The 14,542-nt window shown below is 37.5% G+C and overlaps 1 protein-coding gene across 1 annotated transcript in view; it reads right to left on the reverse strand.

The window, feature by feature from the left end:
* Positions 1–8,445: 8,445 nt before the first annotated feature.
* The window catches only part of BPNT2 (3'(2'), 5'-bisphosphate nucleotidase 2), a 38,535-nt gene continuing 32,438 nt past the window's right edge, over positions 8,446–14,542 (reverse strand). Inside the window, exon 5 of the mRNA XM_038579350.1 lies at positions 8,446–14,501. Within this exon, the coding sequence (XP_038435278.1) occupies positions 14,230–14,501 (272 nt within the window). The 3' untranslated portion in view covers positions 8,446–14,229. The remainder of the gene's footprint in view (positions 14,502–14,542) is intronic.

Here is a 14,542-nt window from a genome sequence, read left to right on the forward strand (position 1 = left end):
GGAGAAAACTTCTGTGGTTAGAATGTGAGCCCCAGACTAAAAGGAACATTTGCGTAAGGCATCCGAACCAGCAGGGATGATTTGCAATCGAGGCTAGTGTGGAAACTTCCAGGGAGACTAGAGGCAGGAATTTGTTTATTTAGTGGTGACGATTAATTCTCCTGAGCTCTCCCACCCAGGTCAACGCAGAAGTCCTGGTAAGAACAGGTGTGGTTGGGACGCCTGGGTGGTTCAGTGATTGAGCATCTGCCTTTGGCTCAGGGCGTGATCCCAGGGTCCTGGGATCCAGTCCTGCATCAGGCTCCCTGCAGGGAACCTGCTTCTCCCTCTACCTATGTCTCTGCCTCTCGCTCATGAATAAATAAATAAAATCTTTAACAACAACAACAAAAAAAACCAATAGGCATGGTAGTGATAAGGATGATGGTGGAATTAACAGTGATAATAAATACATAGTGAGCACTCAGCAGACTGAGCTCTGTGCTGAAGGCTTAACGTGCATTGTTTAGCAGGACACTTGGAACAATCTTTGAGGTAGTGGAACTGGGGTACACTGGTATTGTGCCCAGATCAGGAACTATGAAGTAGATGAAGCAGGGTTCAAACTCAGACTCTTAGTTTAACATGAATTAAGCCAAATATGTGCCAGAACATATATTAAGCTAAAGAAAGAAGCAACTCTCAAACTTTAGTGCATATATGAAAAATCCTTGGAAGTGTGTTCAGATGCAGACTCCTGGGCCCCAAGAAAAAAACACAGAATCATGGAGTCTACCTAGGCCCACGAATCAACCACTTCAGGCATCTCCAGGTAATGCTGAGGGTAAGGATACAAGGACAAGACTCAACAAAACACTGCTCTGGTGACCATGGAGAATGTTGGCTGCAGTCTCCTTTATAGACTAAGTTTACATATTATTTTTGCACAAAAGTTCTGCAGTTAAAAGGTGTTGGAAAAACGATCTCAGCTAAGCATTCAAAGCCCTCACAACCCACCTCTCAGATCCAGCTCCTGTCCTGCCCAACCTAGGATATGGCAACCCAGAGCATGACTCTTGTCTTTACTGAGAGGATGGGAAGTGGGCAGAGACATTTGTGAGTTTCAGGATACTCCATATCAGATTCTTTGCTGCAGCCTCCTACTAACAGATTCATGAATATCTTTGGGACTCTCTCTCCTGGAGAGGAACACTCAATACTATTTTTCTAATATTCAATTTCACATTTTGAGTAAATTATATTCATCTAAATATGCTCATACAACTTATATGAAAAATACACCAAGTATTTGAATTTAATAAATTGAGTAGCTCAAAGCACTGAGACATTAATTGAAGCTTAAACTTTTCAAAAGCCAAAGATGTCAGATGCTTTGAAATAGTTTTAATTCCTTAAAAAGCAAACAAAAAACTCATGAAGTATTAAGATCATGGAAAACTGGCACTAAATGCTACTACCATGGATTTAGAGTACTTCTACATAATCTCCATTTCATTTCTATCCTTATCCTATTTCTTCCTAGGTGTATTATTAGGAGGTACCTTGTTTCCCCATCAAATACTTCATATCTTATAATGTTGACCTTATTTGGAAACAAGATCTTTGCTGATGTAATTAGTTATGATGAGGTGATACTGAAGCAGGGTGAGCCTCTAATCCAATATGGCCAGTGTCCTTCTAAAGAGGAGAAATTTGGGCACACACAGGAGAACACCATTGTGAAGATGAAGGTGGAGATCAGAGTGATGTTCTACAAGCCAAGGAATGCCAAAGATTGATTAGAGATAATAGAGGAGCTGAGGAACAAACTTCCCTTCACATCTCTCAGGAGGCACCAAACTTGCTGACACACTGATTTTGGACTCTGGCCTCCAAAACTATAAGACAATATACTTTCTGTGATTGAAGACACCCAGTCTGCGGAACTTTGTCATGGCAACCCAAAGCAAACTAATGCAGGTGTAATTTTATTCCCCATAACCAAAAGAGTCGGGGCAAGGACTCCAGTTAATCAGGACTGTGGGTTCAGGTTGGCATAAAATAACTGAATTCATGGAACTGAACAAAATATTTATTCCTAAGGATAAGGAGTACCTCCCTGGAATGTTTACAATCTTAGAAATTGCTAACAGAAGTCAAGAATATTAAATAAATAAATTTATAACCAAGTTTTTAAAAATGCCTTTTTATTTGCCCATTATAATAAAGAATTCTTAGGATGTAGGCCATTAAAAAAATCACTTCAAACTGTTAGTGTTTTGAAAGCACAGAACTTTTAAATGTCTTAACCCTTAAAGGACTATTTTCTGGTGCCCTCTCAATTCTTGTGGTTGGCTCTTATCAGAAATATCATCTCTGTTCCCACAGTGCTTCACTATGCACTCAAGTCCTCCCAAAGGAGGGCTGATGTTGACTCTAGGGCATTCCTGCCCTAGTCTGTTATCCATTTCACAGGGCTCTCTCATGCTTACTCTTTGCCTGTTAGTTAAGAATTATTAGATCTGACAAATCTGGAGTATTCCATTTTTTTAAAACCTCTATCTTTCCTAATACTTCATCTGAGTTCATCTGCCATAATGAAAGCCCACAAGAGGACTTGGGACCTCGCATTCTCCTCTTGCCAGGATGAGACCAACCCTTTATGCCAACACGAGAGAAAAGCAAGAAAGACGGACTCTGGCCTCTGGCCACCCAGTACTCAGCACACTCAAACCTTCAGTGCTCACTGTTTTCCACTTGCCTTCTTCCCTGTCCACCGACTTCCACACAGGTCTCCACATGCCAGCAGGGAGCACAACCACCTGCTACTCAGACCAACACAGTACTAATAACTTTTGCTTTGATTTCTAGAAATCGTTAGAAGATGGGGGATCTTGAGAGGAATACAAATTCTGAGCATTAATACAAGGGTGTAGGCCAATCTCTGCATCTTCTGCCTCTCTCCAGCCCAATACCTCACAGAACAGCAAGGTACCAAAAAGTGGCCTGTCGGGCTTTAGGCAATGGAGGCCATAGCCTGCTGCTGCAGAGCTGTGGTGTTGTTGAGACCTGGGCCTCCAATCAGAAAAGCACAAGTGAGAAACCTGATGGGACAACAGTTGCCAGCTGCTCTTCACAGGCAGGCACTGGCTAAGGATGACTGGAGTTCCTTCACCTCATCCTCACAAATAAATCCTTGATTCGATTTTAGTAGCCACTGTTTCCTCTGTCAGACTTTCTTCCTTTTCTTAACAGATCCTTGCTTGTCCCTTGGACAGAGAGCTTAGGATGGGCAAGGGTATGCGTCCCAACCAAACCAATCACTGTCCTTTCTAGGACTTCCCTGTAAAGTTACTATAGAAGACTGTTGTGTGCATGTGGGGACTGCTGGAATAATGTAGATCTGGACTCAGTGACAGCCATGGTCCCTGTTTTGTGGAGCAAGACAGTCTATAGGAGCAGATGAGCATGACACACTAGCAGATAGAGCCAAGGGAGAGACAGAGAGAGACAGAGAGAGAGAGAGAGAAATGACCACATCATCTAAACGGTCCATCTTCTCACCCCTGACTTCATCTTTCTCAGACACTTGAGCCAATAAATCATTTTCTGCTTAGGTTAATTTGAGCTAATTTTTGTTTCGAGAGAGCAAGAGAGCCTGCCAAATAAATACAGCATGGAACAGAAGCCTTCAGAGCAATTATTAAAAATAGCTCAGGGGGCCCAGCGGGGGGGAGTGTGCATCCTTCAGGGCTTGCATAACTGTCCTAAGGTTGTTCCCTTATTTTACCTCTTTTCATCTCACAGCACCCCTGTGCGTGGTACTGCTGTTATGCCCCTTCACATCTGAGTGCCTTTGTCAAGATGGTTACAGCTAGTAAGAGACAGAAGGGTGTTCAGATGCAGGCACTGCTGCACCGGATTCCCGGTGGTGAACGTCCCTACGCAACACTGTCTCTGGACGTTCCCAACTCCTGTCTCTCATACTGCTCAAGAAACATGGGCCACAAGTTTAGGAGATCTACCCTGTCACTTTCCAGGGGTCAGGGCTGAGGGTGACCTATCTCTACTGGAAATCCAGCTCTTACTGTTAGTACAGTATTATTTTGTTGTCTGACATACTTTACGATTTTAAATATTTCCTTTTGTTGAGATTTTTAATCCACTGAGGTTTCCAGGACGTATTTGGCTTGCAGTCCAAAACAACCGTTTGACACGCTGAAGAATGTTTTATCACTTCCCCAGAGAATAAAAAGTGTATTCGAGAAAGATCATTTTCCTCCTGCCCCATGACACAACACTGCTTACCTACCAACAGCTGCTTTAGGCAAAATTACATCCACTTTTAAAAATATTTTCCATGACAATGTTCTCTTTGAAAAATTAGGTCTGGTCTTCTGCCAATTGGAGATTTGATGTAACCAAAGATCTTAATCCAGCTAGAGAACTAAATTCACTGAAAACAGAAAGAAAACTTTCACAAATGTGCTGTTTGCATTCCTACCGTGAAATAAGATCTGACCTAGTACTTATCTGGGAAGAACTCCCACCAGAGCTGTGGAAATCTTGTTTCATGATCGGAAATCTTGTTTGAGAAAGAAACCACTCTGCTCTCTGTCCAACAAGACGGACTCCTTCGTTTCCTGATGTTCTCATGTTAATCCCCAAAGCACGATTGGCTGGTAAACAGCACTGGCTGGGAGGAAGGGATAGAAGTTCTAGAGAGTAAATGGAGACCATGTGAGGTGCTGGACTCCACCAGTGATTTCACTGTGAATCATGTGTTTTTTTATTTTTGTTTTTGTTTTTTTCTTCATGGTCTGAGCTCCAAAATGAGCAAGACAAGTTAAAATTTCTCAGAAATTGTAAAGAATAAAAAAATGGTTATAATCTCTGAAATATCAGGTGGCATTTGGCATTCACAAGGTCACCCTTTTCTGGGAAAACTTGAATCCATGTTGAAGTGCTTTGGAAACTCTGAAATGATATTCCTAAGAGCCACCCAAAGGGATGTCTGGGTGGCTCAGTCGGTTAAGCATCTGCCTTCAGCTCAGATCATGATCTCGAGGTCCCAGGATCAAGCTCCACGTTAGGATCACTGCTCAGTGGGAGTTCTGCTTCTCCCTTTCCCCCTGCTTGTGCACTCTTTCTCTCTCAAATCAATAAATAAAATCTTTATTTAAAATCAAATCTTTTTTAAAAGAAAAAAAAAAGAACCACCCAAAAGAGTTAAAGGGGAGAAAGGAAATAATCCTTGAAATTATTAAAGAGCTGAGACATTTAAAAATGTTTCTTTGCTAGTCTCATATTTCAAGATATACTACGAAGCTATAATAATCAAAACAATATGGTACTGGCACAAAAACAGACATGTAGATCAATGGAACAGAACAGAGAGTCCAGAAATCAATGGAACAGAATAGAGAGTCCAGAAAGAAACCCATACTATACATCAATTAATCTATGACAAAGAAGGCAAGAATATACAATGTATATTGTATACACAATATACAATTAGGTCTAGTTTTCTTCCAATTGAAGATTTGATGTAACCAAAGACCTTAATGCAGCTAGAGAACTAAATTCCATGCTGTCCCTTCAACAAAAGGTGCTGCATAAACTAGATAGCCACATGCAAAAGAATGAATCTGGACTGCTTTCTTATACCATACACAAAAATAAACTCAGAATGGACAAAAGACCTAAATGTGAGACCTGAAACCATATAACTCCTAGAAGGAAACACAGGCAATCATATTTCAGACATTGGCTTTAACAACATTTTTCTACATATGTCTTCTCTGGCAAGGGAAACAAAGCAAAAATAAACTATTGGAACTACACCAAACTAAAAAGCTGTTGTGCAAAGAAAGAAACCAACAAAACAAAAAGACAACCCATGGAATGGAAGACGATATTTGCAAATGGCATATCCAATAAGGTGTTAATATCCAAAATATATGAAGAAATTATACAGCTCAACTCCAAGAAAAGAAATAATCCTATAAAAAAATGGGCAGAAGACATGAACAGACATTTCTCCAAAGGATACATTCGGTCAGCCAACAAACACATGAAGATGCTCAACATCACTTATTAGACAAATGCAAATCAAAACTACACTGAGTTATCACCTCACACCTGTCAGAATGGCAAAAATCAAAAACCCAAGAAACAAGTGTTGATGAGGATGTGGAGAAGGAAACCTCTTGCACTGTTGGTGGGAATGCAAACTGGAATAGCCACTGAGGAAAACAGGATGGAGCTTCCTCAAGAAGTTAAAAATAGAACTATCCTAACATCCAGTAATTGCACTGCTGGGTATTTACCCCAAAATACAAACATTAATTTGAAGGGATACATGCATCCCTTTGCTTATAGCAGCATTATTTACAATACCCAAATTATGGAAGCAGTCCAAGTGTCTATCAATAGATGAATGAAGAAAAAAGTGGTATATATACACAATGGAATATTATTCAGTCATAAAAAAGAATGAAATCTTACCATCTGCAATGACACAGAGCTGGAGAGTATTATGCTAAGCAAAATATGTCAATCAGAGAAAGACAAATACCATGTGACTTCACTCATATGTGGAATTTAAGACAAATGAACAAAGAAAAGACACAAACCAAAAAACAGATTCTTATCTCTAGAGAACAAACAGATGGTTACCAGAAGGAAGGTGGGTGGAGGGATGGGTGAAATAGGCGATGGGGATTAAGGAGGGCACCGGGTGTTATATGGAAGTGTTGAGTCACTATATTGTACACCTGAAACTAATATAACATTTTATGTTAATTATACTGGAATTTTAAATAAAAAAAGGATCCTTCCAGCTCTAGTGTTCAGTGTTTCTTAGAAAAAAAAAAATGGGCACAGGAACTTAAAAAAGCATTATTATGAAGAAGACATACAGATGGCCACCAGACACATGAAAAACTGCTCAACATCACTACTGATCAGGGAAAATGCAAATCAAAACCTTGGGATATCACTTTATACCTGTCAGAATGGCTAATATCAAAAGGACGAGAAGTAACAGCTGTTTGTGAGGATATGGAGAAAAAGGAACCCTCGTGCACTGTTGGTAGGAATGTAAATTGGTGCAACAAGGTTGGAAAAAGGTATGAAGATTCCTCAGATTTAAAAATAGAAATACCATGTTAGACAATAACTCCACTACTGGGTATTCACCAAAAGAAAAAAAAAACCACATAATTTAAAGAGATATATGAACCCCTTTGTTTATTGCAGCAGATAAGATATAGAAGCAATCCAAGTGTCCACTGACAGATGAAGGGATAAAGATGCGGTATGTGTATACCATGGAGTATTACTCAGTCATAAAAAAGACAGATCTTGTCATTTGTGACAACATGAATGGACTTATATTATACTGAAGTAAGTCAGACCGTGAAAGACAAATACCATAGGATTTTACTTATATGTGGAATCTAAAAAACAAATGAACAAACAAAAAGCAGAAACAGACTCATAAATATAGAAGAGAAATTGGTAATTGCCAGAGGAAAGTGAGTAGGAGAAAGGGCAAAAAATAGTTGAGAGTAGGAGGTACAGGCTTCCAGTTATATTTGCAAATGGCATATCCAATAAGGGGTTAATATCCAAAATATATGAAGAAATTATACAACTCAACTCCAAGAAAAGAAATAATCCTATAAAAAAATGGGCAGAATCCCTAGGGCTGTAGAATCACTGTGTTGTACACCTGAAACTAATGTAATACTGTGTCAACTACACTTCAAACAAAAGTTTCTGGGCTTTCAAAATACTCAGAGTTTTAGAAACAATTCTTAAAATAATGGTCTATATCCTAATTGTTCCATTAGGATGTAGCATAGAATTCTCTATTTGTATAAGCAAATAATATACATCTGCTGATGCATGATATAGAATAACCAAATTCATAATACAGGGCTGATCTTTTTTATCATCATGGACTTGAAAACAATACCCTCTGGTATCTTTCTCATCATACTGTTTCTATTACTACTTTTCTATATCCTTGTCTCTGCTTCTTTTTTCTATCCTCCCTCCATCTTAGAACAAATCAAAGAATACAAGATATAATTTTGTTATGGCTGTTTGCCTTGTAAGCCCCTTCTCAAACTGATGCCTTTTCTGTACATGGTGAGAGAAGACAGAGACTCTCAGAAAACTAAGACTTCAAAAGCAGATGCATTCATAGAGGAAGCAGAATAGTTCCAGGGTGGAGGTGAAAGGGTTATGAATAAGGAGGGACTCAATGGGTAGGGTTTATGTTTGGGATGAACAGGTTCTTTAAAAGCACAGTGGTGATGGTTGTACAACATTGTGGATATATTTAATTCCACGGAATTGTGCACTTACAAATGGTTAAGATGGTAAATTTATAGGTTACCCTAGTTAAAAAAAAGAAAGAAAAAAAAGAGGGGAAAAAAGCAGATGCAGCACACAATCTCTTGCAGACATGACCAATTTATTCCAAAAATTCAAATTTCAGTTTGGCAAAGTATATCCAGGGACAGAGCATTTGGGATAGTCATTTCATTGGAAGCAATCACATTTTCTAGAGCTAAATGTCCAGGGGGTAGTATCTAAAAGAAAGAAAGCCAAACTTTAAAAAATAATTTAGTGTGTGTGGGATGATAATCATAAATATTTGCAAAGTCAACAAAACAATCAGCTTATACAACCAAGGCATGAGAAATGCTTATGCTAGTAGTACTCTTTTATTCAATTTAGTTCAACATAAAGTAAGCACCTAATTTATTCAAGACACTGGGCTAGCTGCTGGGGTTGAGGTGGAGATACAAAAATCACCAAGACACAATCCCTGTCCTTAGGAAGTTTACAACAACACATATAAAAATGAGTACTATAGGTGAGGTATAAAATAACTTCTAAAAACATGGAGGAGAGTTTACTTCTCAATAGAGATTAAAGTCAGGACTCCCTTAAATTTGGTGCTGTGGGTGACACAGGATACAGCATGCCAAGTGAAGAAAGTCTGGTGTTTTATGCATGGCTTGGCAACAGGAAATGGACTAGCTCCTCTAGAGCAGCTTTAAATGTGTGAATAGGGAAGGTATTTATTTTTATTTTAATCCCTCTTGTCAATGTTAGCCCATTACAAGAGATGGACTGGAAGTGAGATCCATTAAAAAAAGAGTTTGAGGAAGCAGGGACATGAACAGGAAACACCATTTCATAGTTCAGAGTAAATTCAACCCCGTGTGTATGTACATCTAGTAGCTTAAGGAACATCATCAAATGGGGGGTAAATCCATCTGGAGCACCACAGTTCATCATGGCAGAACATGGTGTCTCTTGTCAGACTGTAAAACTAGCTTTGGCTCTTGCCAGTGGAGGATGTAATGCTACATGGAAATTGGGAGTCCATATTTTTACGCATGAATTAAAGTCTTTAAACATTACTATGTCCTCAACCCCGCAAAAATTAAGAGAGCTTAGAAGAGAGAATTTGGGGAGAGAGAGAAAGTCGTTCTAGGCTAATGGATCTAATGATGACTTGGCATGCTGTATTTCCTATTTAAAAAATACAGGATGAGCAAGTCTTTCCTGAATAACTTACTATGTGTCGAACATACCTCAAGAGGAATTTTAACGGAACATACTACTAATCAAACATCACAGTTTCTGCTTTTGTAATTTACACAAATTACCTTAATTATAATACTTTAGGGAACATTTACAAACACAGTATGTAATATTGTTTTAATATTATTCATCAGCCTTAACTTCTAAAAATTTGGCTTATATTACCCACCCCCCCAAAAAGAAAAACCCCTACTTATAAATCTCATTTTCCCACAGAATTAATTCACCATCCAACTTTAAAAATAACTTTAAAAATAAAAAAAGAGACCAATAGTAAACTGGAATGCTAATACCTGCCAGGCTTTGATAAAATAAAAATAAACAACTTACATAAACAGCACCTCATGAAACCAAAGCTTTCTTTTGAAATACAAAGTTCAATTCTTCTTGCCCTCTTAGAAACTGCTAATCAGAATCCCCCATTCGCCCCCCACTTCAATCCAGGAGCCATTCTGGTTAAGTCACGTAACACACAATATTTTTAAATTAGCATTAATAAATTATTGACATGGTACCATGAGTAGCTATTTTTAAAAACCAAAGCAAGTCAGAGGACTAGTAGAACAGATATAATAACACACTGAAATGATTTAAAAGAAAAAAAATTGTTAAATGTACCTTATCCTGGTCTTGTATTATTTCAAATTAAAAATCAAAGGATGAAGTATCATTTCAGACCTATATACATCAAGATGCCAGTTCTTATAAAAATGTACTTTAGTTGTAAATGCTAGGTTATGCAAAAATAAGTTTATATCAATTGTATTTAACTTCAATGAATTTCCCCCAACTCTAATATTAAAAATGTTAAAAGAACTTAAATTTTAATGGCAAAAAGTTCCTATTTTCCCCATCTATTAAAAAAAGATTTTGTTTTCCCTTATTAACATACAATGCCCTATTGTTAAGGCACAACTTTTTTAGGATAAAAATGAAACCATAGTTTAGGTTTATTTTATACAACAGTTACGAGACAGACTTTTTGTAGGCATATACTGAAAATAACACATCTCAAATTCAACCAAGATCAAAAATGAAAATTCAGTTTCTATCCAGGACCAGTCAACACATAGCAAGATAAACAGTTACAGCTAGAAAAACCCAAGTAGTTTCTATTTTCAACCTGCCAAGGATTGTCTCCATAAGGCCATTTTCAAGGTGTTATCAAGGAGAGGCAAGCTGGAGAGATATATATATACATATATATATTTTTTTGAGGAATAGGGGGTGGTGGCGCCCCAGCTTTACTTATGCTTGTCACCTTCAAAACCTAAGTGAGATCCAATTTTTGAACATCTGAGACAGCGGCAGAGTTCCTGATTCCAAGGCTCAAGGCAGATGTTTGCTCTGCATCCTCCCTCTGCTACTCTTCCCTGGAGCTGTCTTTCCTCTTTCCCACCCTCTTCTTAGCCACTGCCCCTCCCTTACTTCCTCTGACCTAATTTTCACAATATTCAAAGGGAGCGCCCAGCAAACAGAATTTGCACAACTGTTACTTAAAATACATGAATCAAAACATTTGTTAGCTTCATCATACAGCCATAAACAGTTCATTTGAATGTTGCTTTAAAATCAAGAAAACACACTAAAATCAGAGGAAAGAGGACAATTGAATACCAGACAAGTATGATCCACCTTGTAGGCCCTTTGTAATCTCAACTGAAATAAGGACAGAAATATGAAAACAGAAAAAGTAAGTTTTCTTAAGCAGGCTTATATACCTAATTCTCATACTTTCTGCATTTTTCATTCTATGAAGAATGGATCTGAAGAAATGCTTTGTAAAGACAGAAGCACTAGATTAGACTTGACAGTGTAAATATTATGGTTTTGAAGGTCATTTTCCTTTACCTTTTGAGAATAGTCTTTGAGAAGTAATGATGAACCAGAACTCTGGCCCGGCTTCATCTCCCTGACCAGGAACTTAACTAGAATCTCAGTTCCACCATAAGACTTCAGCAGTCTACCTTGAGAGAAGTAGGTCCAGGAGAGAATTCAGGGGTTTAGTGTTGGGAAATAATACTAGTGAAGAAAGAGGGGCAGATTTGGAAGAATATCAATGGGCTGGGGAACCAGGGAACGAGGTAGAGATGAAGGGCAGAGCAAGGAGACAGCTAATAAACACTGAAATCACTGACGCTACTGCTTTTACTAAATGTGATGTGTAAAACTCAAAGTTTAAGGGAACATTGTGCTCTAAATGAGGGCAAAGATAAAGGAAACGGAAGGAAAGACTAGGAATTGGAGAGGTGAGGCTCACTAAAAGTTCAACTCGTTATTTTTCTACATTTTAAAAGTAATTTTATTTATGTAATTCTGGAAGATACTACATGCCTCACTTATTCATGGTGTTTTACTTTTACTGGTATGTTCTGGCACAATAATGTCTCACATAAATAAATATAAATACTGTTCTTTGTACTTATATTAGTTCTGTGACGTTTATCAACTTTTAGAAACAAAAAAAAAATTAAAGATGAATTTTCCAAAAAAGCACTTAAAAACCATTAGTAACTAGACTATCCCCAATAAATTATAAAAATAACACATTTAACTGTCAGCCAATATCTTAATTTTTGCACATGACACAAGCCCTTTGCAAAGTTATTATCTACATGCAGATTAATGGAATAAAAATAAAAACAAAGCAATCATGCTTGCTAATATGATCTAGTTTCATTTCCATTAAATTAGAAAGTTTCCATATATTGAAAAAAAACTCCAATTAAATGCCATTTCCTAATATGCCAGCCTTCTTGCCCCATGTTTGACACATTACAATTAAAATAAATGTTTATATCATGACTCTGGAAACAGTATATGCCTTTGCCATCTCTCCTGAGAAAAAAATGCTCTCATTTCATTGCAAAGTAAAAAGATGAGGTCTCTAGTATTCTGTTCTAAATCCCTAAGTCCTGTTTAAATATCAAGTGATCCAACTACCAAAAACTTTGTATTTTCGCTGAACAAAATCATACCTATCGAGGCCCACTACACTATCAGGTTTGTGACCAGATGCTAGAGACTGAGTGGAAACTTGTGCATCATGCTTGATTCAGTTCCCAAAGAGCAATTCAAGGGCTCTGGAAACCGTGTAAAATGCAGACCTAAAGTTGTATGCACATTCCACCAGATGAGGATGTCCATTCTTTGGTCAATTTTACCTCCAAGATAGGAAAAGAAACCATTGTTTTAAAGAAAGAAAAGAAGACAATGAGCAAACCCCTCTCCCCCTGCTATCAGTAGGTTATAAAATATAAGGACATCTAAGTCACATGAAATAACAGTATTGTTTACACGAAATTTCAATACCACACAGACAAATCCAACATCCCAATGAACTTTCACAAAGCAAGGTTCTGATTACAGTGACATAGTGAACATGCCACCACTTTTCTTCAACCAGATTCTGCCTACTGAAATAAAACAAAAATTAATCAAAAAGTAACATTAACCTTCATTATTTTAACCTGAACAGAAACTTTAAAGTATCTTAAAATTTACTACTTTGACACTATGTTAGATCCATTTATTAATGGTAAAAGCAACCATATATCATTCTTGATGAGAGAACCTCTACATATAAACCTGGCAAATTTTTTAAAAAGTACTAAAACAGAGCTTTTGAAAATAACGAAAGCTAGCTCAATTTATATAATATTAAATGACTCAATTAACAGAATAATTTATACTTTTATAGTGCATAATTTATCCCTAAGGAGAAAGCGTACCAAAATCCTAGTGTTAGCCCTGAAACCTTAATCCAAACCTTACAAGTTAAAGACTAAATGTTGGTCAGGAGGGAAAGGATGGAACCATGCATTGTCCACAGAGCAAACAAAAGCAACAGTAAGATGGCAGAAATGTTGACCCCATGGTACAAATACACTTTTCTGTACCAAAACAAAACACACGCACACGGAAATTACAATTACAACGCAATCATCATATAGCTATACTCTGGACTAGCTGGTGAACCTGTTATTAAAATTTCAAAGAAAAAAAAAAACAAGTTAAGCGTTTTCTGTTTTAATCCATAAGAAATATTCAGTAACAACAGATAAATAGAGCACTTGTTGCATATTAATGAACATGTGGCTTCTTGTGCTTTCCATCTGAATTAGGGGTAAAAACCCCCAATTACTTTAGTTTCAATGAGATACAATTGTAAAGTAGTATTAAATCTACACAAAATCAATCCTTTCTTCAGCCCAATTATGTAGGAAAGTACTAACAAATAGTGAAGATTCATGATGTTGTGTGAAAATGGTGACTCATAACAATGTAGACTCAGCTATAGATTTTAATTCATATATATGTGTGTGTGTATACATATATATATATATACACACACACACATATATATATTTACCTTGTGTATGACAACCGTACGAAAATAGTCTCAAAAATAAAGACAATACTTGAGACACGAAGCAACCCACTTTCCCTGATCTTGCATCCTATTACAGGGAAAATAAGTCTCTGATGCTTCATAAATACTTTAAAAAGTTCAGGATGGCCTTAACCATGCATAGTCTCCACCGACGCTTTGAATTTGAAGCCCCCAGCGTTTCAGGCTGATTGTTCAACTCAGGAAGAGCTGTGACCTGTGATGGACTTTGCTTATTTATGTCCTGTCTTGTCTAGATCTGGGAGTTTTCTGACCAGAGCTTGGTGGTTCATTCTGATGCTAGCAAGGAGCCCTCCTTCAATGCCATCAGAACCAGTGTAACTGATTTCTTCACCACTCAGGGTAGTCATATGTCCCCCAAGGGCTTTTAAGATGGCATTCCCAGCACATATATCCCATTTTTTGATGTATGTCACATGGATATATAGATCAGCTTTTTCTTGACTCTTATCAGGTACATCCAAGAGTGCTAAAACTTTATAACCTAAAAGATAAACAAAGAATTTAGGTTACTATTCAAAAGAT

The sequence above is a fragment of the Canis lupus genome, chromosome 29 (genome assembly GCF_011100685.1).
Source record: "Canis lupus familiaris isolate Mischka breed German Shepherd chromosome 29, alternate assembly UU_Cfam_GSD_1.0, whole genome shotgun sequence".
NCBI lineage: Eukaryota > Metazoa > Chordata > Mammalia > Carnivora > Canidae > Canis > Canis lupus.